The 27,922-nt window shown below is 37.8% G+C and overlaps 1 protein-coding gene across 6 annotated transcripts in view; it reads left to right on the forward strand.

Annotated features, from left to right (window-relative positions):
- LOC119791463 (protein unc-13 homolog B-like) overlaps positions 1 to 27,922 on the forward strand; it is a 150,807-nt gene that overhangs the window by 112,075 nt on the left and 10,810 nt on the right. For all 6 annotated transcript variants that reach the window (XM_038297573.1, XM_038297575.1, XM_038297578.1 and 3 more), the window contains 10 exons: positions 843 to 969; positions 1,059 to 1,155; positions 2,802 to 2,945; positions 4,513 to 4,590; positions 7,267 to 7,344; positions 17,791 to 17,879; positions 19,023 to 19,169; positions 19,264 to 19,387; positions 19,469 to 19,522; positions 19,596 to 19,673. In XM_038297573.1, the coding sequence (XP_038153501.1) occupies positions 843 to 969; positions 1,059 to 1,155; positions 2,802 to 2,945; positions 4,513 to 4,590; positions 7,267 to 7,344; positions 17,791 to 17,879; positions 19,023 to 19,169; positions 19,264 to 19,387; positions 19,469 to 19,522; positions 19,596 to 19,673 (1,016 nt within the window). The remainder of the gene's footprint in view (positions 1 to 842; positions 970 to 1,058; positions 1,156 to 2,801; positions 2,946 to 4,512; positions 4,591 to 7,266; positions 7,345 to 17,790; positions 17,880 to 19,022; positions 19,170 to 19,263; positions 19,388 to 19,468; positions 19,523 to 19,595; positions 19,674 to 27,922) is intronic.

Consider the following 27,922-nt stretch of genomic DNA (forward strand, 5'->3'; position numbering starts at 1 on the left):
ATCGCTCCCACGCCGCTCTCAGCCTTACTTTGAACGGCCGCTTCACACCGATGTCGAGCGGTTGAAGTTCCTTTGTCAGACCCCCGGGATAACAGCAAGCAAGCGTTCATTTGTTTCACCTTGTTTTTCACATCGGCTGTGAGATGGGCACGCATGGAGTCTCAGATTAACAGCGATGGTGATGCGTGGAAAAAAACCACCTGGTCTCCTCACATTCACCTCCCTCAGCCACTCTTTCATCATCTCCTCATCCATCCAGCCCTTTTCATTTGCCAAGCACAACAGTAAACGACGCCTTTTCATACCCCGTTGTGTGTATCGCTACAGTGCTGGTCCCCTTCTTCTCCTCCGTGTGATTCATCGGGATGTCGAAAGTGAGCGGCATCTCGTCCATGTTGGTTATGTGGCTTGGCTGGATGCGTTTGTCAGTCCATGGCCACACTTCCCCCTTTAACGTTCTCATGGTGGTCTCAACAACGTCCGTAGAAACAACACACATAGGGCGCACCGCACTATAGGGCCTTGTATGATTCATCCTGATATCACATCTGGTCAAGACTCAAAGCTACAGCGTCGGTGTCTCATTGGAAATGAAAAACTTTGATCAGGGTATCGCTAATAAGTTTATATTGAATTTGTTAAACTGTGAAGCTAAAAAAAATAGTCTTAATGATTTCTACACATCGTTTGAATTCTCATCATTTAGCCTGCATACATCTGATGAGCGTTAATTAGCAGATATTCTATCAGTTCTTTGGGGTTTAAACATGTTTTAATCCATTAAATGTATAATTCTAATTAAAATGACTGATTTATGAATGTTTTGTTCATTTTCTTTGCAGAGCATGAGAAGCACCGACTGTGTAAAAGCACAGACTACATGAATCTACACTTTAAAGTCAAGTGGCTCTACAATGAATACGTCAAGGAGCTTTCAACCTTTAAGAGCGTCATTCCTGAATACCCATCGTAAGCGCTAAAACCTTATTAAAGGAAAGACCTATGACAGATATTTATTCTGGGTATGGTGTGGATTTAAGGTGTTTTTCCTGTTTTAGTTGGTTTGTGCAGTTCGTTCTGCAGTGGTTGGATGAAAACGAGGACGTGTCGATGGAATTCATGCATGGAGCCCTGGAGAGAGACAAGAAAGACGGAGTAAGGCTGATTTAACGAGGCGTTCCTGTTTGGTTCGTGCATATTCAGGCAGTTTGGTGGAAAAAAAAAACACAGTAGTATTGTTATTTTACTTTTATTGAGTCAAAATGAGAAAAAGGATAACAAACCATTACCATGTTGTTTAGAACTATTAGAAATTGAAACAACAAATTATAACTCTTAAGTGTTATTATTTTTTAAATAAGAAAGTGACCTGATTCTGGAAATTTCTCTTGGCCACAAAAACTGAAGGCGAGAAAAAAATATTCTATTGCAGAGCTTCATTTTATTCTGTGGGTGGATATGAAAAGCTAAGAGTCTGCATCCGAAGATGCACAGATGTCATATGACAACGGTTGCCACGGAGACCAGGGTGAAACACATTACCTTGGGTTTTAGCAAGCCGGCCATCAGCATGATTAGAACTTTTTATTGGATTGTTTGTGGTTTTTAAACCTCATGTAGAACAGAATATGAAGTAAAAATTAATTTAATGCTGATTTGGGTCTGTGAACATCATAAAGCGTAAGTATGGGAGCGATATTGTTGCAAAATTATTGGCAAATGTGTGTAAAGAGTTGTGTGTCTGTATCTAGATTTGTGTGTGTGCAGTGGGATTTGAAAATACGTGAAATTTGTCTGTATAAGTATCTGCAAATGTGTAAAATAAAAATCATAACTCTGTATTAAGATCTACAAATGTGTAGATCAGTCTGTAAACAATTTGACTGTATGATCTGGTGAAAAAGTGCCTCGAGAGGACTTGTTGTGAATTAGAGCTATAGAAATGAACTGAATTGAAAAAGTTATTAAAAAATGTCCCAATTTAGAAACAACTCAGCAGTATGGGATGTGCAGAGAACAAGAACTTTGTGAACTCGAAGACTGCCTCTGAAATGTGCGGTGAATTGCTGCTTGAATACGCATTTGAAGCCTGATATTCAAGCTCAGCTGAATTTGCGTCACCTGACTCCCGCTCAGATATCGGCCAATCGCTCTCTGCTGCTCCCTCTTCTCATGGGCAGTGGTTCACTTATGGAAGCCTGCGAGCCTGTGCTCAGGGCAGCAAATCAAGATATTACACATTTGAATCCTCTCTATGCATTTGCAGAAATGTAGCAAAAACCACGTGTGTAAAGAGAGCCAACTGAGAAAGGGCTTGACTTCTAACCAATGATTTGTCTGTTCTTCTGAGTGTTGAAGCGAAAATCCTTCAGAATTAAGTGACTCTCTTGGTTTACAGACTGATCTACACATTTGTAGATCTTAGTACACATTTGTAAATCGCAATAGACATTTGCAGATTCTTGTACAGACAGACAAATCTCCTTACACATTTGCAAATAATTTTGCAACAATATTGCCCCCATATGTATGCAGCGAAGAGAGAACTGCAGGGTCAGGCTGTTTGTCAAAAATATAATTGAAACTGAACCCTTTAACGCATAAAAAAAAAAAAAATCAGAAATTGGATAATGGTTTGTTTCCTGGTTTGGGGTGAAAGAACAAAAATATTTTTTGGCTGCTCACAAACTGCCTGAATTTACAGGGACCCTCTTTCCTCGAACACAACCTTGGCTTTCTAAACATGTCGACATCTTTTTGGTTTTCCTACCTCCTCATTTTTGTGCGTGCCCTCCTCTCAGTTCCAGCAGACGTCTGAGCATGCTCTGTTCTCCTGCTCGGTGGTGGACATCTTCACCCAGCTCAACCAGAGCTTTGAGATCATCAAGAAACTGGAATGCCCCGATCCCAACGTCATGGCTCAGTACAGCCGCCGCTTCTCCAAGGTAACCAGTGCACCACTTTCTTCCATGTTATTGAAGCACAGCTTTTTGTGTGAAAGTTTATCTGCTGGAGAATCTCTATTATCTTTTTAATATTCAACTTCTTCTAATGGATTTACTCTGTTTTTTTTCTCCTTTGTAAATAAGAAATACTTTTTTCTCCAATGATTTCACCACATTATGAAAACAAACTATAGTATTCAAAGTAAAAGGAAACATTTTTTTTTATCTTATTATATCCAGTATTTATTCAGTTAAAAGTATTGATACAATTTAAATTTCTTTCTTTTTTTAACTGAAAATTTGCCTCAGATGATAAAAAATATGTCAAATAAAATATAAAACATTACAGCAGAAATCTACGGAAGAGGATTAGGGCCACTGGAAAAAAAAAAAAAAAAGTTTACCGATTTTAAAATTTTATTTTAACTTAATATGGGAAAAAAGTCAGAATTTTGACTTTTTTCTCAGAATTCTGACTTTAATCTCAGAATTCTGACTTTAATCTCAGAATTATGAATTTTTTTCAGAATTCTGACTTTAATCTCAGAATTCTGACTTTAATCTCAGAATTGTGGATCTTAATGTAGATGGGCACCATGAAGGAAGAGATGTGGAGCACTCAGCTTCACTGACAAAGATGTGAGTTGTTTGAGGTGGCCAGTGACACATTGGTGGAAAATGACGGAATTAGGCAACTTTTTACGTGGCCGAGGGGTCCCCTCATTAATGGAGGAGCAGAAGGTCATTAAAACAAGAGAGCTAGTCTCTAAAACAGACATGGCTACGGCTTGATGCTAACATGTTTGTTAGCTGTCAGAATTCTGAGAAAAAAGTCAGAATTCTGACTTTAATCTTAGAATTCTGACTTTTTTCCCATACTAAACTGAAATAAAATTTAAAAATCAGTTTACTTTTTTTTGTTTTTCAGTGGCCCTAATCCTCTTCCGTAGAAATCAGATGTTTACAATAATAATACAATAATAATATAAAAATGATTATTTTTACATCAAGTCATAACAAGGATAGACGGAGAGGATCCAATAAGGATCAGATCATCACCTTTAAATGGTTAAAGGAACCGATTAGAAGTTTAAATTGCTACCTCCGAATCATTTATACAAGCAACAACTATTTGTATAGTAGATTATACATTATTTCCTGCTTTTTTCATGAAGAATTAAGACTTGGTTTTCCTTTTAACTATTAATCTAGACAACTAAACGTTATCTCCATAAAAATACAAAGAATTATTTATAACATTGATCAAGATTAGTTTTTACAGCTGAGAGCTGGATATATTGCTGTGGAAAGAAACGGGGAAAGTTATCCACCCTAGTGGTCACACTTAAAAAATCAAACCAATAATGATTTAGTTTGTTTGTAAAAGCAGAAGAGCTTTAGTGTCGTTCAAAACCTCATCACCAGCTACATTTACTTTTTTTTATTTTCTAGGTCTTGTTTTATTATTTAAATGAATCTGTGTTGAACGATCTTTAATCTGCTGTACACACAGGACAGCCTCATCAGAAGGAAACTGCTTTATGACTTCTTGCTTTTTTTTTTGCAGACTATCGCCAAAGTTCTCCTGCAGTATAGTGCCATCCTTACCAAGAGTTTTCCTTCATATATTGACAAAGAGAAAATTGTAAGTTGTTCTGTTTTAGGTAACAAGACTTTCAATTAGTAACGTTTACGAATATTTATGCATAATTAAAGTTGGACAATATTTGAATATCACTATATATCACAATATAATTGAATTCAATAATGGTTTTATAATTCAATTCAGTTCAGTTTATTTCTATGGCGCCAATTCACAACACGTCATCTGAAGGCACTTTGCAGTTTACATATGTAATGTATCTGAAAAAGAAAAGCCCTACTTTATTGTTACAGGACGTTACTATAGTAACAAAGATGTAGGCGAAACAGAGCTGTACTTTACAACTTTTCAGTTATTGTGAAGTTGTAGTTGATTTTTATTAAGCTTTTATTCCTGATTTTTTATTCTGTTAAAGTTTTTCATATATTTTGGAAAATGCTTAGTTTCAGTTTGGTTGTCATTAGCCTTAGTTATTATTTACTTAGCTTTAGTCTCTTATGTATTACGACTCGCATGACGGGAAAAACAAAAAAAAAAAGAAAATCCTAAAAAGCACAGAGGTCAATTCTATAGCGCCAATTCACAACACGTCATCTCAAAGCACTTTACAGTTCAACCAGATCATCCAGTCAGATTGATTCAAAGATTTCAATGTAAGGAAAACCAGTTGATTGCATCGACTCATTGACTCATTGACAAAGGTAATCCCTCACACTAAGCATGCATGTAGCGACAGTGGAGAGGAAAAACTCCCTTTTAACAGGAAGAAACCTCCAGCAGAATGAACAGTATATGGCATTAATTAACTCTGTTTAAGGAAAATCATCAAGATGCTTTCAGAGTATTATTAAAACCAGTTGAAAGTTTTCTATCTAAGGAAAACCAGTTGATTGCATCGACTCATTGACTCGAAGGCAATCCCTCACACTAAGCATGCTTGTAGCGACAGACAAATCTATTTGAGTACAGTAACGAAGTATTTGTACTTCGTTACTTCCCATCTCTGAGGAGGAGACAGGAGCAGAGCGAGGAGAGCAGCCAACTGTCCCTACCACACCGTGGCCTTATCTTCAGAGATTATGAAACTTGTTGAATCCTCAGATAAAAAAATAAGTGTACAGATGTCTGCTTTGCAATAAAAAAAAAAAAAAAAACAGTTGTCAACGTCCAGGACATCCAACTCACATTCAGGTGAAGCACTAATTTCCCTCCTGCAGTATGCAAGGAGGGAAATAAGAGTTTAAAGGAATAGTACACCCAAAACATGATTAGCCTTCATTTTCTACTCACCCCCATGCTGAACAACACTCTGGAGTACTTTTTTGATATCTCAAATGCATCTGGAGATCTGGGAGGCTTCTTGCTGTCTGCTGACATTCAAATAATGGAGGTCTAAGGCGCCCGAGGCAGAAAGGTCCATAAAAGTCCACAAAAAACGTGTCAATATTCCTCCATACTGCTCGTCCAATGTATTCCAAGTGACCTGAGTGGGTAGCATCCAGAATTAACTCGAAACGAAGTCATTTAGAATGTTTTTAGAGCATAAACAGTAGTGTATAGGATTTCCTAAAAGCGCGCGCCTGCGAGTTCACGAGTCTACGGAAACTGCGGCAGACCAAACCAGACGAAAGTGCGCATTCAGCTCGGCAAAGAACTCATGCTCTTCCTCAACACTGAAGTCCTCAGACATTTTTCTTTCGTTGTTTCTTTCTTTGCACAGGTAAACAGCACATTTCTTCTTCTACGCTTGCATTATTGGCAGAGCAGACGCTGAATGCGCACTTTCGTCTGGTTTGGTCTGCCGGCTTCCGTAGCGTCATGAACGCGCAGGTGCGCGCTTTCAGGAAATCCTATACACTACTGTTCATGCTCTTAAACACATTCTAAATGACTTCGTTTCGAGTAAATTCTGGATGCTACCCACTCAGGACACTTGGAATACATTGGACGAGCAGTATGGAGGAATATTGACATGTTTTTTTGTGGACTTTTATGGACCTTTCTGCCTCGGGCGCCATGGACCTCCATTATTTGAATGTCAGCAGACAGCAAGAAGCCTCCCAGATCTCCAGATGCATTTGAGATATCAAAAAAGTACTCCAGAGTGTTGTTCAGCATGGGGGTGAGTAGAAAATGAAGGCTAATCATGTTTTGGGTGTACTATTCCTTTAATAAGGTGACCGCTGTTGGAAAGAAGTGGTTTCTGAACCTGCTTGTGTTAGTCTGCAAACTGCGTAAATAGTAGAGCCTGGGGGAGGAACAGAAAAGAGTATGGCCTGATGAGAGGAGTCTGAGAAAATCTTCCATGCCTGGTGCTGGCATCTCTTCTTATGGACATCCTGTGATCGCCTGTCAGCAGTTCCCTCTTAGCTTAGTGCTTTTTTTATGGTTCACATTCAGTTCTCAAAAATTAAATGTTGAACATGGGTCAATACTCATTAAAACCTTAAAGTAATCAAAAAGTAATTAGTTACATTACTTTTTAAAAGTAATCGAAAATGTTACACTACGATTAGATTTTAAAAAAGGTAACTTGTAACTGTAACGGATTACATTTTTAAAGTAACTTACCCAACACTGCTGATTATGAATCAATTAATTGAAAAAATAATCGAAACATTGGCAAAAGAATTTTTTTTTAACATTGATAGTGATGAAGACATATATTGTGCTCATTAATGAAGGTCTTCTGTGTGTTTTCCTCATGTTCTCCTGCAGCCTTGTGTCCTCATGAATAACGTGCAGCAGCTGAGAATCCAGCTGGAGAAAATGTTTGAATCAATGGGTGCCAAACAGGTGAGTGTGAACACGAAAGGTTAACAGGTACGCGTCGTAGCTCAGAGTGTTGGGAGTATTAAAGGAATAGTACACCCAAAACATGATTAGCCTTCATTTTCTACTCACCCCCATGCTGAACAACACTCTGGAGTACTTTTTTGATATCTCAAATGCATCTGGAGATCTGGGAGGCTTCTTGCTGTCTGCTGATATTCAAATAATGGAGGTGCCCAGCGCCCGAGGCAGAAAGGTCCATAAAAGTCCACAAAAAACGTGTCAATATTCCTCCATACTGCTCGTCCAATGTATTCCAAGTTTCCTGAGTGGGTAGCATCCAGAATTTACTTGAAACGAAGTCATTTAGAATGTTTTTAGAGCAAAAACAGTAGTGTATAGGATTTCCTGAAAGCGCGCACCTGCGCGTTCATGACGCTACGGAAGCCGGCAGACCAAACCAGACGAAAGTGCGCATTCAGCGTCTGCTCTGCCAATAATGCAAGCGTAGAAGAAGAAATGTGCTGTTTACCTGTGCAAAGAAAGAAACAACGAAAGAAAAATGTCTGAGGACTTCAGTGTTGAGGAAGAGCATGGGGCCGTAATCAGAATTCAATTTAGGGATCCTGCCATCAACAATCTGTAATCGGATGATTCACACCTCCTATAAACTCATTGCAGTTCGGGCGATGCTGTTTACAAGCTTCTATTTGTTCGAGCATTCAGATAGATTCATGTGATTTATGTTTTTTGGCTGATGCACATGCATGCATATTTTCTGACTGTCAGATAAATCAGCCTCAGTGAGTTAACTGTAACTTGTTACAGGCGCTTTTCTGATTGGGACGACCTTAACCCTTTAAAGCCCGATCCAAGAATAAAACAAAACAGAAAATTACTTTTTTTTGGTTTGAATTCCTTTTTTGCCCTTTTAACAAAATACGTGAAAAGAAAAAACAGAAATACATTTTTGATATTAATAATTTGGCTGTTATCACGTATATCTGATTGTGTACAATAGGATTTTGAACAAAGTTTTTACCAATAAATTATGCAAAAGGTGTCAGACGCAAAACATTTCAGAAACCGTATGTATCAAATACGATACATTTGGCATTATAGGGTTAACACCTTTTTTCCCCCTATTGGCCCATGCAGCCAAACAGGACTAATAGACACTGGTTGGAAAAAAAACCATTAAAATTGTTATTGATTTAACATCTTCTAATTTAGAAATTAACTTAAAAATATATTTCACATTTACTGTAAATCCTCTAATATTGTCCTGTATTCCATTAGCGGATGGGTCTCTAATAATGGCCTTTCTCGCTGTCGGCTGAACCAATGATTTTCCTAGGCAGTCCTCAACAACTTGTGATAGTAACATACGAGTACCACAGGGGGGCAGTGTTTGCTAACAAATCCAAGCCATTAACATGGGAAGTCCCGTCCTTACACAGAGATCGTAGTGGCCTTACACAATAATTCCGATCTGAAAGACATGTGATTACCGGTAGGTCTGGTAGTAACCAGGCAGCGTTAAAATGACAGAATTTCGTTGGCCTTCATTGTTCTGAATTTCCCTTGAAATATATGATACTGGTAGCCTACTTCCACTTAGCCTGCCTCAAAAAAAATTTTGCTCTGATGGCAGAACAGTTTCCATTAATTTCTTTTTAAAACTTTGTTTCCCAAGCCAAGATTCCATTCTGTGTCTTTTTTTTTTTTCGTTTTGCCGTGCAGAAAAATCGCAGCTGCTGGAAGATGTCTGAATAATGTTCTGTATACCGTTATGGTAACTGTGCTTTTTCAATAAATGAACCTAGTATTTTATAGGTTCAAAGAGACACAAAATCGCATTTTATTAATTCCACTGGTAGTCTGTTTTGATCAATTAGAAATAGAGGCCTGCCTCTAATTCTGGCCTCCTTCCAATAATGGCCTGGAACAAGATGTACCCGATTAAAATAAAGGCCCAGTCCTATATTAGAGGATTTACGGTAGTAAGATTTAACAATCTAAATTAAATGTCCTTGTTTTAATCTACTTTTTTTTTTTTTTTATAAAATCCCCAAAATAATAATTATTTTGATTTATGGATGTAAAACTAAGTAAAAGGAGCTCTTTTTTGTCTGATAATACTTTATTCAGTTTTATTCAGACCTTTGTTCGTGAGGCTTTTGTGTGAGGCAGAGGATGGAAGAGGTGATTGGCTGTTTTATAATAAGCTCCTTGGAGAGCGAGCATTTCCAGTGAAGGATAAAGATTTAACCGTTTAAGAAATGGGGATAATCTAACCTGGAGATCCATATATTTATTTTATTTTTGCATCTTTTTGTTACATAGTTTCATAAATTAGCTGTATATCCAAAGTACTAATAAAAGTGTTAGTAGTTATGTCAGGCAAAAGTCCGAGGAGGGTCTAGAAGCTAAATTTACTTTGATAAAATTGATGCCTTTTCTGGCAGAGGATGGAGAACGACTTTCTTACCTTTTCTCTGCTTTCCTAGCTGAATATCAGTGCCCTAGACTGGCAGGCAAGTCCTCCACATATGCAACCATGTTGTCTAAAACATGACTGCATATCAGATTGTGTTGATGTCATTTCTAGTTAATCATACAAAATCAAACATTTGTGCTGTGTTGTTTCTTCACTGCAACTCTTAGTTTGTAGAGAATGAAGAAGAGGAGGATTTAATAGAGGAAGGGGAGAAAATGGAGATTTGTTGCAGTTCGAAGTGGTTTTTCTCATCCTTCATTCTCCGAATCGTTTCCCTAAAGTTCTCACCTCCAGCATCTTCCGAGCAAAACTTAAACCAATCCTAAACTTTTTACATGGTGGAGTTTTTCTTGTGTCTGATTGGTTTTATTCCCATCTGTGAGGATCTCCTGTAGTTTAGCAACATTTCCCTTAATTTTCTGTAAAACTGTTTTTTCACTCCCCTTCAGTCGTTACTCTTGTGATTTGCATTTAATCTCCTTTTTTTTCTTTTTCATCATTTGCAATAGGCTGAGAAGGATGAGGTGGGTTTTAGCATTAAATGTCATTTAGTTTTTGAGGTTTATTCACTTAAAATAGCTTAATTATTACAACTGAGAATTAGGACCATACTAGTGGAATGATATTGTTTTAATTTAAAAAATAAAATTGTAATATTAGGAGAATAAAGTCACAATATTAGGTCTACGGTATTAAAGTTGTAAGATTATGAGAATTAAGTCATAATATTATAAAACTAAATTGTAAGATTAGGAGATTAAAGTTGTTAAATTAAAACAATGAAATTCTTAGAATACGAGATTAAAGTCATTATATTACAAAATAACAGTGTAACATGAGACAAAAGTTTTAACCTAGAACTAATAAAATCACAACAATACAACGTTAAAATCATAGTGTTACAAGATTAAAGTCAGAACATCATGAGAAGTTGTAAAAATTAAAACAAAAAATTTTGGAAAAATAAAAATTGGCATTTGGAGATTAAAGACGTGACAATATAAGATCAAAGATTTAGCATTACAATAATCAAGTTTTGATATTGCAAGAATAAATATGTATAACATATGACAAGAACTATGCAAATAAAATCTTAATAATGCGAGGATGAAATTCTAATATTACAAGCAAAAAGTTGTAACCAGAAATGAAAGAGAACAATATTTAAAAAAAATACTTTTTGACATTTTGAGACTAAAGTAATAAAAATACAAGATGTTGTCGGATTACTATGTTAAATTCATGCTATTACAAGAATATAAACGTAATACAGAATTAAAGTCATAACAACGCAAAACTAAAGCGGTAACAATGCAGGATTAAAGTGTTAACATTGCAGGATTAATGTGGTAACAATGCAGGATTAAAGTGGTAACAATGCAGGATTAAAGTGGTAACAATGCACGATTAAAGTGGTAACGAATAAAGTTGTAAAAAAGCAGGATTAAAGTGGTATCAATGCAGGATTAAAGTGGTAACGATTAAAGTGGTAACAATGCAGGATTAAAGTGGTTACGATTAAAGTGGTAACAATGCAGGATTAAAGTGGTAACAATGCACGATTAAAGTGGTAACAATGCACGATTAAAGTGGTATCGATTAAAGTGGTAACAATGCACGATTAAAGTGGTAACAATGCACGATTAAAGTGGTAACGATTAAAGTGGTATCAATGCAGGATTCAAGTGGTAACGATTAAAGTGGTAACAATGCAGGATTAAAGTGGTAACAATGCAGGATTAAAGTGGTAACAATGCACGATTAAAGTGGTAATGATTAAAGTGGTATCAATGCACGATTAAAGTGGTAACGATTAAAGTGGTAACAATGCAGGATTAAAGTGGTAACAATGCACGATTAAAGTGGTAACGAATAAAGTTGTAAAAAAGCAGGATTAAAGTGGTATCAATGCAGGATTAAAGTGGTAACGATTAAAGTGGTAACAATGCAGGATTAAAGTGGTTACGATTAAAGTGGTAACAATGCAGGATTAAAGTGGTAACAATGCACGATTAAAGTGGTAACAATGCACGATTAAAGTGGTATCGATTAAAGTGGTAACAATGCACGATTAAAGTGGTAACAATGCACGATTAAAGTGGTAACGATTAAAGTGGTATCAATGCAGGATTCAAGTGGTAACGATTAAAGTGGTAACAATGCAGGATTAAAGTGGTAACAATGCAGGATTAAAGTGGTAACAATGCACGATTAAAGTGGTAATGATTAAAGTGGTATCAATGCACGATTAAAGTGGTAACGATTAAAGTGGTAACAATGCAGGATTAAAGTGGTAACGATTAAAGTGGTAACAATGCAGGATTAAAGTGGTAACAATGCAGGATTAAAGTGGTAACAATGCACGATTAAAGTGGTAACAATGCACGATTAAAGTGGTAATGATTAAAGTGGTAACGATGCAGGATTAAAGTGGTAACAATGCAGGATTAAAGTAGTAACAATGCAGGATTAAAGTGGTAACAATGCGCGATTAAAGTGGTAATGATTAAAGTGGTAACGATGCAGGATTAAAGTGGTAACGATGCACAATTAAAGTGGTAACAATGCAGGATTAAAGTGGTAACGATTAAAGTGGTAACAATGCAGGATTAAGGTGGTAACGATTAAAGTGGTAACACTGCAGGATTAAAGTGGTAACAATTAAAGTGGTAACGATTAAAGTGGTAACAATGCAGGATTAAAGTGGTAAGGATTAAAGTGGTAACAATGCAGGATTAAAATGGTAACTATTAAAGTGGTAACAATGCAGGATTAAGGTGGTAACGATTAAAGTGGTAACACTGCAGGATTAAAGTGGTAACAATTAAAGTGGTAACGATTAAAGTGGTAACAATGCAGGATTAAAGTGGTAAGGATTAAAGTGGTAACAATGGAGGATTAAAATGGTAACTATTAAAGTGGTAACAATGCAGGATAACAATTAAAGCAGTAACAATGCAGTGTAACATGAGACAAAAGTTTTAACCTAGAACTAATAAAATCACAACAATACAACGTTAAAATCATAGTGTTACAAGATTAAAGTCAGAACATCATGAGAAGTTGTAAAAATTAAAACAAAAAATTTTGGAAAAATAAAAATTGGCATTTGGAGATTAAAGACGTGACAATATAAGATCAAAGATTTAGCATTACAATAATCAAGTTTTGATATTGCAAGAATAAATATGTATAACATATGACAAGAACTATGCAAATAAAATCTTAATAATGCGAGGATGAAATTCTAATATTACAAGCAAAAAGTTGTAACCAGAAATGAAAGAGAACAATATTTAAAAAAAATACTTTTTGACATTTTGAGACTAAAGTAATAAAAATACAAGATGTTGTCGGATTACTATGTTAAATTCATGCTATTACAAGAATATAAACGTAATACAGAATTAAAGTCATAACAACGCAAAACTAAAGCGGTAACAATGCAGGATTAAAGTGTTAACATTGCAGGATTAATGTGGTAACAATGCAGGATTAAAGTGGTAACAATGCAGGATTAAAGTGGTAACAACGCAGGATTAAAGTGGTAACAATGCACGATTAAAGTGGTAACGATTAAAGTGGTAACAATGCAGGATTAAAGTGGTAACAATGCACGATTAAAGTGGTAACAATGCACGATTAAAGTGGTAACAATGCACGATTAAAGTGGTAATGATTAAAATGGTAAAAATGCAGGATTAAAGTGGTAACGAATAAAGTTGTAAAAAAGCAGGATTAAAGTGGTATCAATGCAGGATTAAAGTGGTAACGATTAAAGTGGTAACAATGCAGGATTAAAGTGGTTACGATTAAAGTGGTAACAATGCAGGATTAAAGTGGTAACAATGCACGATTAAAGTGGTAACAATGCACGATTAAAGTGGTAACAATGCACGATTAAAGTGGTATCGATTAAAGTGGTAACAATGCACGATTAAAGTGGTAACAATGCACGATTAAAGTGGTAACGATTAAAGTGGTATCAATGCAGGATTCAAGTGGTAACGATTAAAGTGGTAACAATGCAGGATTAAAGTGGTAACAATGCAGGATTAAAGTGGTAACAATGCACGATTAAAGTGGTAATGATTAAAGTGGTATCAATGCACGATTAAAGTGGTAACGATTAAAGTGGTAACAATGCAGGATTAAAGTGGTAACGATTAAAGTGGTAACAATGCAGGATTAAAGTGGTAACAATGCACGATTAAAGTGGTAACAATGCACGATTAAAGTGGTAATGATTAAAGTGGTAACGATGCAGGATTAAAGTGGTAACAATGCAGGATTAAAGTGGTAACAATGCAGGATTAAAGTGGTAACAATGCGCGATTAAAGTGGTAATGATTAAAGTGGTAACGATGCAGGATTAAAGTGGTAACGATGCACAATTAAAGTGGTAACAATGCAGGATTAAAGTGGTAACGATTAAAGTGGTAACAATGCAGGATTAAGGTGGTAACGATTAAAGTGGTAACACTGCAGGATTAAAGTGGTAACAATTAAAGTGGTAACGATTAAAGTGGTAACAATGCAGGATTAAAGTGGTAAGGATTAAAGTGGTAACAATGGAGGATTAAAATGGTAACTATTAAAGTGGTAACAATGCAGGATAACAATTAAAGCAGTAACAATGCAGGATTAAAGTGGTAACGATTAAAGCGGTAACAATGCAGGATTAAAGTGGTAACAATGCAGGATTAAAGTGGTAAGGATTAAAGTGGTAACAATGCAGGATTAAAATGGTAACTATTAAAGTGGTAACAATGCAGGATAACAATTAAAGCAGTAACAATGCAGGATTAAAGTGGTAACGATTAAAGCGGTAACAATGCAGGATTAAAGTGGTAACAATATAGGATTAAAGTGGTAACAATATAGGATTAAAGTGTTAACAATGCAGGATTAAAGCCATAACAATGCAGCTACCATTACAAGATTATGACCCTATTCTAATTTTCACAATAAAGAAGTCTTAACAAAGACCTAATGCTTAAAACTGTGAAAAATATCCTGAAATCATTGAATTATACAGCCTCTATGTTGTTTCTTTTTATATCTCTAAAACCTTTCAAACACAAAGATGGATGAACTCTTTGAAGAGGTAGGCATGGGCATAAAGCATCCATCTTTATTATTCTATTCACACTTTATATGAGTTAAAGTTGAAAACAGAGCATTTTATCAGGAATTTCTTGTTTTACCTCCCATTGCCTGTGCCACAAAAGAGAGAAAATGCATTTGAGGATCAAAAGGTGAGTTTATGAATGTTACAGTAGCTTTACTGAAACATTCATATTATGATGTTAATTCACTGTGGTTTACAGAAGTAAAACTCATCCTGTTACAGCCTCAAACCTACCTCATGTAGTGTAGTTAATGTTGCATATTAAGACTATGAAGAAGATTCATGGTTTTCATTTTTATTTAAAAAAAATGAAAAAATAAGTTAGATTTTCCTTTGTTTTATTGCCCCCACCTTTTGCTGCAGTTACAGTCGCACATCTAGAGACTGAAATAGTTGCTCTTTCTTTACTGCAAAACAGGTCATGATCACATCAGGTTTTATTGTTGCAACATTTTCTTTGAAGTCTGGACTTTGACTAGGCCGTTCTAAGACATAAATGCTTTAATCTAACCCTTCAGTCTCTATTTGTCTGTAATTGCTAACAGCTTCTCTTCCAGGATCATTTTGGATTTATCTCCATTTATCTTCCCACCAACTCTGACCAGTTCTCTCACCAAATTCCTCCATGGGAATGTTTTTTTTTGTTAGTTTGTTTGTTTGTTTATGCCCATGTTGTGCTATGGGTCAATTGCATACCAGCTCACAAGTATTTTTTTTTTTGGTCTCATCCAACCAGACCACTTTTACATTCAATGTTTGCTATTTTCCCTACAGTCAATGTTGTGCCAATTCATAGTTAAAAAGACCGAGCTCAAAGTTCAGTTCACACAGAGGAAAATGAACCAGCTCACGTATTAACTAAGCTCACCTACCTATAAATTAAGTAGCTCAAGTTCATTCGGTAAATTAAGCTACAATCCCACACAATAGTAACCTCTTATTTCACCCTATAAATGTGCAAACATAATATATAGAAAGACATGGAAAACACTGGATGCAGTCAAGGTTTATTGGACGTGCAGTGGAGCCTTTATTTGAACAATACACTCTGCAAAACTGGCATCAGAAATACCAGCAGATGAGTCTTAATTGCGCAGACTAGTACTAGCAGTAGACAGGTTGATCTGTCATGCTGTTTGCTGTAATAAGTGCCGTAAAACCTGACGTTAAAAAAAATGTAGTTATCAATTGAACGCAAATGTGAGCTGTGTGTGTCGTTCATTATCTTTAGAAAGGACATCGCTCTCGTTCACATTTATTACTTCAAAACCGATGCCTTCAGTTACCCGTTCAGTAAATATATGAATGTCTTCAGTTAACGCCGTTCATTGTATGTGTTCATGCACAACAATGCTACAGCTGTGTCTTTTCAACCTGATGATTCAGGTGTGCGAAAGCATCATAAACCTGCAGGGTAATGAGTTTTAAAGGGGGCACAGAATGATTATATAGGATATTTGGTGCTGGTCCTTAAGGTCTGAATAGGGTGTGTAACATTGGTTGGGCTGAAAATGGCCTATTTGCTGTTCTATGAGCCCTAATGCAAGGCTGGTTATAAGCCCTAGAATAACCCTAGGACAGGTTTTCTTCCTTTTATGGTATGCTCGTGAATATTTAAATGAGCTGTGCGCTGATTGGTTGGTTTATAACGAGCAAAACTGCTGAACAAAGACGCATCATAGCAACAAGCACTCACTCACTGAAACATTCAAATTGTTGATGTGGTAGGGGGACCAGACGTCACCTTTCTACCGGACATGTCCTACTTTTCATACCTAAAAAATGTCCAGGGTGCAATTTCAAAATCATCTGGGATTTTGGTCGACTACAGTGCAGCAAGTGATCGAAACACACCGGGGACTCTGAGCCTGAACTGAGCCGTCAGCTCCGGGGCTGGTCAGGGAACCCCGGCGGACGGGGGCAGGGAGCCGGCGGGGGACGGAGCGACTGAGCACGACCCGCTGACGGTAGCCTGGACACAGGCGGCCCCGTTAAGAAAGAGCTGAAAACACTCCCTCCTACAGGGAATCTGAGGATATACAAACAACTCCCAGTTTGTCTAGAAATTAATTGAACAAATGACCCACTTTGAGTCTTTTTTTATTTTTATTTTTTTAAGCATGTCATAGAACTTTTGAAGTCAGTCACACAGTAAAATCAACTGTTAAAGTTATAGTGGAGGGTTTACGTGAATTTTTGAAAAGACCCGTCCTCTACACTTAAAAAAAAATGCACATGCACAACCCTGTACCCGCTCCAGAGAGAGAACGCCTATTATTAAACACGTGCGAGAGCGTGCATGTCCACGAGCCCATTTCTCCTCGTGCACGCTCTGTTTAAAAATTTCTGTTTCCATTGTTAATACAAGCTTACTTTCCAAAAGAAGATTAGCAATTTTTCCACTATGTCAGACCCACCAAGTAAAAATGGTGACGAGCATGCAGGACGGCCTTATGTAAACATATCACCAGAATAACTGACAATTAGGAGGACCAATTATTTTGACGATCCAGCCGAAAGAAAACCTCTTTTATACCTTTAAACTTTCATTTCTTACAGTTTAATGGTGGTAGTTATTATTTTATTGCGTTATGTTGGGTTCTGCAGTTAGTCCCGAGTGGTTCAAGTCTTGAATAAAGAAATGTTTCATAATGTAACCTAAAGGAAATCCTCGTCCTGCTTAAGGAGGAAATCCAGACCTTTTCATCTGCAGCTTTCATCCGGTTCCAGCTTCTCAAAACAGAAATGCCAACATGATTCAGTTTTACCTCCCTTTCTGTTTCTCTACAAACACACAGATGTCATGATTTGATCTAGAATGTCTCCTTTTCTCCACCAGATGGACACGGAGGCCAGCGACCTGCTGAGCGACCTTCAGGTGAGGCTCAACAACGTTCTGGACGACCTCAGCAGCACGTTTGGGAACAGGTACGCCAACATCACACCTGAAGTACAACAGGGTTCCCGCGGGACCTTAAAAAGTCTTAAAAGGCATTGAATTCTTCAAAATAAAACTAAGGCCTTAATTGGTATTAAAATGTCTTAAATCAGTCTTTCGTAGGTCTTAATTTTTAAAACATCATAAATAGGATTATTTTTATTAGGATTTATTTTTGTAATCTAAATAAAACGTTAAAATTTACCTTTTTTTTTTTTATTTAAAAAAAATAACGGCTCGCCATTATTGGTTCCGTCCCGATAGCGGAACCAATAAAGCGTTGTTGCGGCCGGGACATTTGGGAGATGCACCATTTACTTTTTGTCTGGAAAATATGAGCAAGTTAAATATGAGTTTTCTCCATGGATAAAACCAGGGAACATACATGAGGCTCAGTGGATTTTGTGCAAGAAGTCATTCAAGCTCAGAACGATGGGAATTAAGGCAGTGGAGTCACACATGCGAAGCACGAAACACAAAGCGTCAAAATGGAGTAACAGAGAAACAGCCGGTATTTCTCAGTTTAGTTCCACCGTTGTCTCTGCAACGCCTCCACTTATCACCAAATCAAACATACTAAGAAAACGATAGAAAGAAAAATAGCTGCAAAAAAGACTGCACTGGTTATGTTCTGGCTTTAAAACTGATTTGTTTTGTTCCCTGCTAAAACAAAGTTTGTGAATTCAGTTAAATAATTGTTAAAATATATCTGTCATTTGTGTGTTTTTAGCTTTCTTCCTGTATGGGAAGCTTTTCAAAATTTGAAACATTAGTGCAGTGGTTTATGTTAAAATAAACCTTTGGGTTAAGTTGTCGCAAGCAGGTTTTTGTTGTGTTTCTTGTGAATTTGGTCTTAAATTTTTATTTCAAGTGGCATCAAAAAGTCTTAAAAAGTCTTGAATTTAAGTTGCCTTATGCTGTAGGAACCCTGTACAAGTCAGTCCATTTTTACTTCAACTAGAAGTATTTTCCTTTGATTTGAGAAGGTTGAGACAATTTGCCAAAGAAATAAAAAGTATTATTTTTAGGTAATCATTTAAAAAGCAGCTGCATAATCTTTTTGAGTGCATAATTATCAGATTCCTCATTAAGCTGCTCAAATTAAAGGTAGATGCATGTATCTTCTCATCCAGCTTCCAAAGCCGTATCAACGACTGCATGCGCCAGATGGCGGCGCTGCTGTACCAGATCAAAGGGCCGCTGAACGAGAACACCAAGAACCAGGTGGAGGCCGACTCGGACAACATGCTGCGGCCGCTCATGGACTTCCTGGACGCAAAGTGGGTTTACTGGGATTTCTCTTTAACTAGTCCCAGCTGTTGGTGTTTGGAAGCGCTTGTGAACCCTTGTTTTTTTTTTTTTCTCTTTGGACAGGCTGACTCTGTTCGCCGCTGTGTGTGAGAAAACGGTGCTGAAGCGCGTCCTGAAGGAGCTGTGGAGGATCGTGATGACCAGCCTGGAGAAAACCATCGTCCTGCCCCAGGGAAACGACACCTTTGTGAGTCTGCCGTTTATTTCCCTCGCTGATGTCTGTTATTTAGAGTTGGAACAGATCAGGACTGTTTCTGTTTCACTGCAGGGAGCACAGATCCTCTCAGCTGCTAAAGAACTGGGACACCTTTCCAAGCTTAAGGTATCAGATCTCTGAGATGTTTGAGCTTTTTCGAAGATTTATTGAATCTAACTCCTTGTTTTGATTGGGTTAGGATCATATGGCAGGGGACGCTAAAAGCCTGACCCCCAGGCAGTGTGCCGTCATGGACGTGGCTTTGGATACCATCAAGGTGAGTCCAAAAACGTTGGATTCTGCACCAAATCTTTTTATATATTTTTTTCAGCTTTTTTATTGTCATTACACTGTCACAAGTACAAAACAACAAAATTAACTCATTAACTGAATTTAACGCTTGCCCTTGGGGAGCAGTGGGCTGCCATTGTGCGGCGCCCGGGGAGCAGTGTGGGGTTAAGGGTCTTTGGTCATGGACCCAGAGTGGCAGTCTGTGGGAGTTAGGGGTGTAAATCACTAGCCTGACGTAGTCCTACTCAATTCTAGTCAGAATATGAGTCTGATGCTGCTCCATAGAGCTGTGATTATGGGGCGTGTTTCGAATGAACCAGGAAAAAAAATGCCTCTACACTCAATTGGATAGACCTACAACCAATAAGAGCAACGGAGTGCGTGATGTATGTTAAGCGAGGCATAGTTGTTGTCAACAAAAATCAAAGCGTGCAGTTGCACGCCTATAATAAGAAGATGAGCCTTGATCGCGTTTCTCTGTTCCTCTTTTAAAATAAGTTTGCTGTCGATATCTTCTAGAACAGACCTAATAGCAGAATCTACTCACCTCAACTCTCCAGCGGCAGCCATTGTTGTTGTCACCCAAGCGCGCTTTGGTCACATGGTTGATTACGTTACTGTTGATCATCTGTCCATCATCATATAAAGCCCGCCCTGACAATTTGATTGGCCTGCCAGATATTGTGCGAGCATACTTGCGCTACTATTGAGCAATGCCAGACCGAACTTCCCGACCACAAACCTTGTGGGCAGGACTAAGTTCGGAATGGCACCCAGGCTAGTAAATCCCATCCATCATGGCGATTCGATTCATTATCTATTTACTCACCCAACGATTCAATTATTTTCGATACTCAGGAATACACCACAATACGATTCGATTAATTGGTTCAATTTTTTTTTTTTTAACCTTACAGGTTAGACAATGTTTGAAATTTGAAATAAATCAATGAAAGCTGTAATATGCATTTTATTTGAGAAACAATAGCAAATAACAGAAGTAGAAAACTTGCACTCCACCTATTCCTATTAAAACCTCATCCACTGAAAAATTATAATACCCCTGCGTTATAGATTCTGAAAGGCTTTGCATCAAAAAATACTGCACAAAATTAGTGCAATGAGCGCAATTCGATATCTCGGCTCCAGACGTCCCGCCCCCTCCACAGACGCTCCGCTGCACCTCTCCCAAATTGTAGCTGAGCGCAGACAGCGCCGCAGACAGGAGGCCGGCTTGTTTTGTTTTTATGACCGAAATTGCGGAAAACAACTCGTGAAGTTTGACCCGCTAGAAGAGCGAGGTGCTCAAGAACACTGGGAGCCTTTTTCCACCTGGATCTCGGCTCTTTTTGGCCCTCATGTCCTTCCGTCGTCGGACTAAACTCGCCCCCACTTCCTCGCCGCCTCGGCTGTATCTAGACCCACAGCGTGTAGCACAGACCACGCTTCAATATTGAGCATAAATCAAAAATGTCTGCGTCAAGCTCACTGCAGCACACTGCTTTAAGAGTATAACCAGGAAGCGAGGTAGGAGGGCAAAATAGGTTTAGCGCCACCGCAGCACGGGAGGGAGAATTACGCCCAGGAGCAAACGGATAAAAATAGACCGGAGGGAAAAAAAACATGAATAGATTATCTTGCGGACGTGTCGATGCATCGAATCGTCGGCTGTTGGATCGATGCATCGATACAAAACGATTATTATTTACACCCCTAATGGGAGCGGGGCTTGAGCTCAGAACCTCAGGATTCCAAGCTCTATGCCCTTACCACTAGGCCGCCACTTCCCCATGAAAATCTTGGAGAAAAGGTCTAATCATCTGATGAAAAAACATTAAGCAGCAGCCTGGAAAGCTAGAAAATAAAAGATTCTGTATTTTTTACCTCCACAAATAAAATAATAAAACTATTCAGGGTTTATTTATCTATAACTACTGGCTACCATTTTATAATTCCCTCAACATTGTACCTGTTTACAAGCAGCATCACTAATCTATTTATATGATCAGTAAGTGGATTAAATATGTAATTTACCTGTAAAAGAAACGCCCTACTTTATTATTACAGAACGTTACTATAGGAACAAAGATGTAGGCGAAACAGAGCTGTACGTTACAACTTTTCAGTTATTGTAAAGTTGTAGTTGATTTTTATTAAGCTTTTATTTCTGATTTTCGATTCTGTTAAAGTTTTTCAAATATTTTGGGAAATGCTTAGTTTCAGTTTGGTTTTCATTAGCCTTAGTTATTATTTACTTAGCTTTAGTCTCTTATGTATTATGACTCACATGAAGAGAAAAACTTAAAAAAAAAGATATAAAATCCTAAAAAGCACAAAGCTTAAAATTCAATTCAGTTTATTTCTATGGTGCCAATTTTACAACACTTCATCTCAAGGCAGTTTACAGTTCACCAGATCATCCAGTCAGATTGATTTAAAGTTTTCTATCTAAGGAAAACTAGTTGACCGCATCAACTCATTGACTTGAAGGTAATCCCTCACACTAAGCATGCTTGTAGCGACAGTGGAGAGGGAAAAACTCCCTTTTAACTGGAAGAAACCTCCAGCAGAACCAGGCTCAGTGTGAGTGGCCATCTGCTGAGGCCGACTGGGGTTCAAGGAGACAGAAGCAGACACAAAAAGCAACTGTAAAAGGCGACCCCGTCCAGGAAACACACAGCCAGGCAGACGAGCTCCAAGCCATCTCCCGCGTCAGAGGATGAAGATAAAACATCCAGGCAGTCACAGTGAGAGAAACAGGACCACACTGGAAAAACAGGCTGCTCTCCAACATCTATAAACAAAGGTGTTGATGGCAGCAGCACAGCTCATATTTCTCTCCAGCTCAACATTAATGACCTGACCGTCGTACCTTCCATCTTCTGGTGCAGCAAAAAAACTCCAATGAATGCATTATGATAAAGAATAAATAAAAAGTTAAGCAAATTCTCTTTTAAAATTCAATTTGTTTAAAAAAAAAAATAACATACTTTCTGAGCTGACTAGGGCTGCAACAACGAATCGATAATATCGATAAAAATCGACTTTTAAAAGCGTTGGCAACGAATTTCATCATCGATTAGTTGTGTCGCGCGATTATTGCGTCATCCGCCGCGCCGTCATCACTGCCTCTTGACTGAAAGAGGAAGAAAAAAAAATATGGCAGAGCGAGTCAGCGCCGCAGGTGCAGTGTTGCCAACTCAGCGACTTTTCGGACCCCTCCAGCGACCATTTTTCAAAAAGGCGACTAGCGACAAATCTGGCGACTTTTTTCGGTGTCACTGGCGGCTTTTGGAGACTCTTAGTGAAAGTATGTATCATTCCTACTCTGCCGTGGGGCGCCTCCCCCACCCCAACCGCGTTTTCCCGCAGGAGTCCCTCTCAGCGCTGCAGTCAGAGCCTCAGCGTCCAGACTGCAAATGAAGCGCGCATGCACCGGGATTGACGGCGCAAATTGATCACAATAATTAAAATAGCCTGCGCTTTGTAAAGCGAAAAAAGTGATAACATGCAACTTTTTTCAAAAGAAATTAACATGGCACGGAACCACCATGTTTGTTTGGTTTTAAAGTGGGGAAACGTTACGTTAGTTTCTCAGGTAGCTCATCTGATGCTTTCCTTACCGTGTTAGTAGGTTACAGACAGTGATAAGGTTGGCTACTTATTGTGGGAATGCTTATGCATTCCCACTTATTGTTTTTCTGTTTTTCTTTATTATTATCAAGTGGGAATGCTTATGCATTCCCACTTATTGTTTTTCTGTTTTTCTTTATTTATCAAGTGGGAATGCTTAAGCATTCCCACTTATTGTTTTTCTGTTTTTCTTTATTATTATTATTATTATTATTATTATTCCGTACGTTTTTGGTCGTTAAACTACTTCAACAGTTTTCAGCCCACTTCAACAAATTTGGTATCAAAACGTTCAGCTTCTTCAGGAGAATGATGCTATATCTTTTGGTAAAGATATTTCTTGTAGTTTTCGCGATATTCAGCTTTTTCTGCGATTTTTGGCCCCATTGAAATGCATGTAGAATTCTCAGATTTCAGCAAAATTCAGCAAAAACTTCAACTACTTTGACCTTTAACTACTTCAGCATACTTTCAGCTAGAAACACCATTCAACTTTTAAAATGTTTCCGTATCTTTCTACTATTACTGTTTAACTCAGCTTTTTGCTAACTTTTACAGTTTTACTTCAGTGAAGCTTCAAACTTTAAAAGAAATTTTAACGATTTTCAGATTTATAATGGAAGTCTATGGACGGAATTCTTCAACTGTCAGAGTGCGTGCTCTAGCTTTTGAGCTGTTCTGGTTTTTCCGAACAAATTCTTCTCACTCCCTCATTTTTCACTCAATTGAAATAAATTATACATCAAAACGTAGGGATTTTTGTCAGGATTCAGGAAATGTAACCCTCATTTGTGTGGCATTTACGGTTTTCCGACAGTTTGGCCCAGACCGTGAAGAAGTCCACACTTCCCCAATAGAAATCCAATGAGAGCTCTCTGAAAATCCGAACTGAAAATTCAAAAAAACAGACTTTTTCGTATCGCTCCCATTCGGGAACCGTTCGACGTAGCAACATGAGCCTTGTGGAAGTTGTTCCTCAGACCTTCCTAGCACTCACATTGAAGGAAGTGTGTCGATATCTTTTATCGTTTAGCTAGGAAAAAGGTTTGTTCGGGGGTAACAAATCTGTCCGAACCCCAAAATCAAGATTTTGACAATTATACACTTTTTTACATCGTCACCACGCCTAGACGAAATATTGTAGAAATATAAAAGTTACAACAGTTGTAGTCCAAAAATGGCTGACGCTCACGGTAAAAGAATTTTTTGAATACCTAATACGGTTTTGGCTCACCGCTCGTTTGTTCGGAGGGAAAGTTTTGCTTTTGAGAGTTCTGCTCTACCATTGAGCTGCATGTTAATCAATGAGACCAGCAGGATTTCTAAAACCTTTAAATTCCTCCTTCCCATTAAGGCTGTGAATGAGCTACAGCCATGAAAGTTACCCCAATCGGAGACAAAGGATAGCTCTCGCTTAGACTGAAATAATTTTTTGGATAATATTTACGGTTTGTCTTCAGCACTCGTTTGTTCGGAGCTGATAATCCCATTCAAAAAAGCCTGAGAACAAAGGAACGAAAGTGAAGCGCGTTTCTCTCTTTCACTGACAGGCTCATTAAGCGTTGTCAAGGTAACCGTGCTTCAAAGAGATTTTACCTCCACCACTTTAAACAGCACATTTGAATCTAATGGAGGGAGACAACACTGATTTAACATTAGGAAGTGGATACAATATGACTACTGGCCATGACCCTTCCCTTCACACGCAACCCTGATAGACTTTCAAAATAAGACTCCGGGGACCCTTCAAAATAAAAGCCCCTACATTAAACTCATATTTTTTTCCCAGCATATGGCTCAACATTATGACCCAAACTCAACCACTTTTTTAAAAATGAGACTCTAGGGGGTTTTCAAAACCCACCCCACAGAAAATTTCAAAATAAAAGCCTCCCATTGCCACTTTATCTACTGCCCTAATAACAGTGGAAAAGAGTGATTTAACGATTAGAAAGTCATCAAGTATCATTGCTGGGTCTGACCCTTTTCTCAACACACAACCCTGCTAGACTTTCAAAATAAGACTCCAGTGACCCTACAAAATAAAAGCCTCTATGTTATACTCGTGCAGTAATTGATGCAAATGGCTCAGCATTATGACCCAAACTCTACCAGCTTGTTTCTATTAGACTCTAGGAACCTTTTCAAAACATACCCTAGAGCGAATTTCACAATAAAAGTCTCCCATTTACGCTCTAATGCAGCATCTATTCACCCAATAACATGGAAAACCAGTGATTTCATATTTAGAAATGGATGCTATATCACTGCTGGGCATGACCCTTCCCTTGACACACATACATGATGGACTTTCGAAATAAGACTAAAGGAACTCTACAAAATAAAAGGCTCTTCCTTACACACACTCATTCATTGTGCCGTATGGCTCGTAGCTATGACCCAAACTCAACCAATTTCTTCAAAATACACTACCAAGGCCTGTTGACCACACACCTCAGTGCATATTTCTTAATCAGGTTCTAAGATTTACACTGTAATAAAGCATCAGCTAACCTCGTAACATGCAGCCTACGTTTTTTTTGATAAATTCAGCTCCTTAAGTGGTATTGGCTCTCTTTCTATAAGCTTCTCTCTCTATCCTTACTCTGCTTCTTATGGTCAGTCTTGCACATAGGTTTTTAGATTTTCAATCCTCTAAGGATGACACTGTTTTCTCATGCTGATCAACCGACACATTTTAAATCATTTCAAATTTTTTTGCCAAGTCTTGACATTTCCACATATGATTTCAAAATTTTGATACTTATTCAACACCATCTTCCTCAACATTTTACTTCCCATCCTTAAGCTACTACTTTTTTCTTCAACCAGATAAGATTCAAGTTTTTCTTTGTAATTTATTTTCTAATTCAGCTAACTTCATACTTTTCAGCCTATGTTGTGAACTTTGGCTTCATTCTGCTCTCTTTCTGGACAGGAATTAAGCTTTTCTGTTTGCTGCTAATTCATCTGACATGTTTCTGGAAAGTAGATGCCCCCCCTTAAAAATTTCTTTTGAACTTTTTCTAGAAACTTGGGAGACATTACATTTAGACCCTTCTAGTGCCCACATTTAAGACATTTTTTGATATCATGTATGGTTTGGCTCTGCAGCTTTTAAGATAAGTCTGTTTCTGCCATTTTGCTGCCAAATGATTCTACCCTACAAAATCTTCAGATGATTCAAATGTTTTCTGCAGTTTGAAGTTTCTGAAGACTTCCTATCACATGTTCATATGTTCCTCAGCTAATTTGTGCTTCTTTTCCTTCTTGCAGTTTCTTTTGCTAATTTTTATTATTTCGTTCAGCAAAAAAAGCATTCCCACTTTGCTGTTTCTGCGAAACAGCTTTTTCTAGTTATTATTATTTTTCCGTACGTTTTTGGTCGTTAAACTACTTCAACAGTTTTCAGCCCACTTCAACAAATTTGGTATCAAAACGTTCAGCTTCTTCAGGAGAATGATGCTATATCTTTTGGTAAAGATATTTCTTGTAGTTTTCGCGATATTCAGCTTTTTGTGCGATTTTTGGCCCCATTGAAATGCATGTAGAATTCTCAGATTTCAGCAAAATTCAGCTAAAACTTCAACTACTTTGAGCTTTAACTACTTCAGCATACTTTCAGCTAGAAACACCATTCAACTTTTAAAATGTTTCCGTATCTTTCTGCTATTACTGTTTAACTCAGCTTTTTTCTAACTTTTACAGTTTTGCTTCAGTGAAGCTTCAAACTTTAAAAGAAATTTTAACGATTTTCAGATTTATAATGGAAGTCTATGGACGGAATTCTTCAACTGTCAGAGTGCGTGCTCTAGCTTTTGAGCTGTTCTGGTTTTTCCGAACAAATTGTTCTCACTCCCTCATTTTTCACTCAATTGAAATAAATTATACATCAAAACGTAGGGATTTTTGTCAGGATTCAGGAAATGTAACCCTCATTTGTGTGGCATTTACGGTTTTCCGACAGTTTGGCCCAGACCACGAAGAAGTCCACACTTCCCCAATAGAAAGCCAATGAGAGCTCTCTGAAAATCCGAACTGAAAATAAAAAAAAACAGACTTTTTCGTATCGCTCCCATTCGGGAACCGTTCGACGTAGCAACATGAGCCTTGTGGAAGTTGTTCCTCAGACCTTCCTAGCACTCACATTGAAGGAAGTGTGTCGATATCTTTTATCGTTTAGCTAGGAACAAGGTTTGTTCGGGGGTAACAAATCTGTCCGAACCCCAAAATCAAGATTTTGACAATTATACACTTTTTTACATCGTCACCACGCCTAGACGAAATATTGTAGAAATATGAAAGTTACACCAGTTGTAGTCCAAAGATGGCTGACGCTCACGGTGAAAGAATTTTTTGAATACCTAATACGGTTTTGGCTCACCGCTCGTTTGTTCGGAGGGAAAGTTTTGCTTTTGAGAGTTCTGCTCTACCATTGTGCTGCATGTTATTCAATGAGACCAGCAGGATTTCTCAAACCTTTTTATTCCTCCTTCCCATTAAGGTTGTGAATGAGCTACATCCATGAAAGTTACCCCAATTGGAGACAAAGGATAGCTGTCGCTTAGACTGAAAGAATTTTTTAGATACCATTTACGGTTT

This window comes from Cyprinodon tularosa, unplaced genomic scaffold (assembly GCF_016077235.1).
Source record: "Cyprinodon tularosa strain WSP-4 unplaced genomic scaffold, ASM1607723v1 ctg391, whole genome shotgun sequence".
NCBI lineage: Eukaryota > Metazoa > Chordata > Actinopteri > Cyprinodontiformes > Cyprinodontidae > Cyprinodon > Cyprinodon tularosa.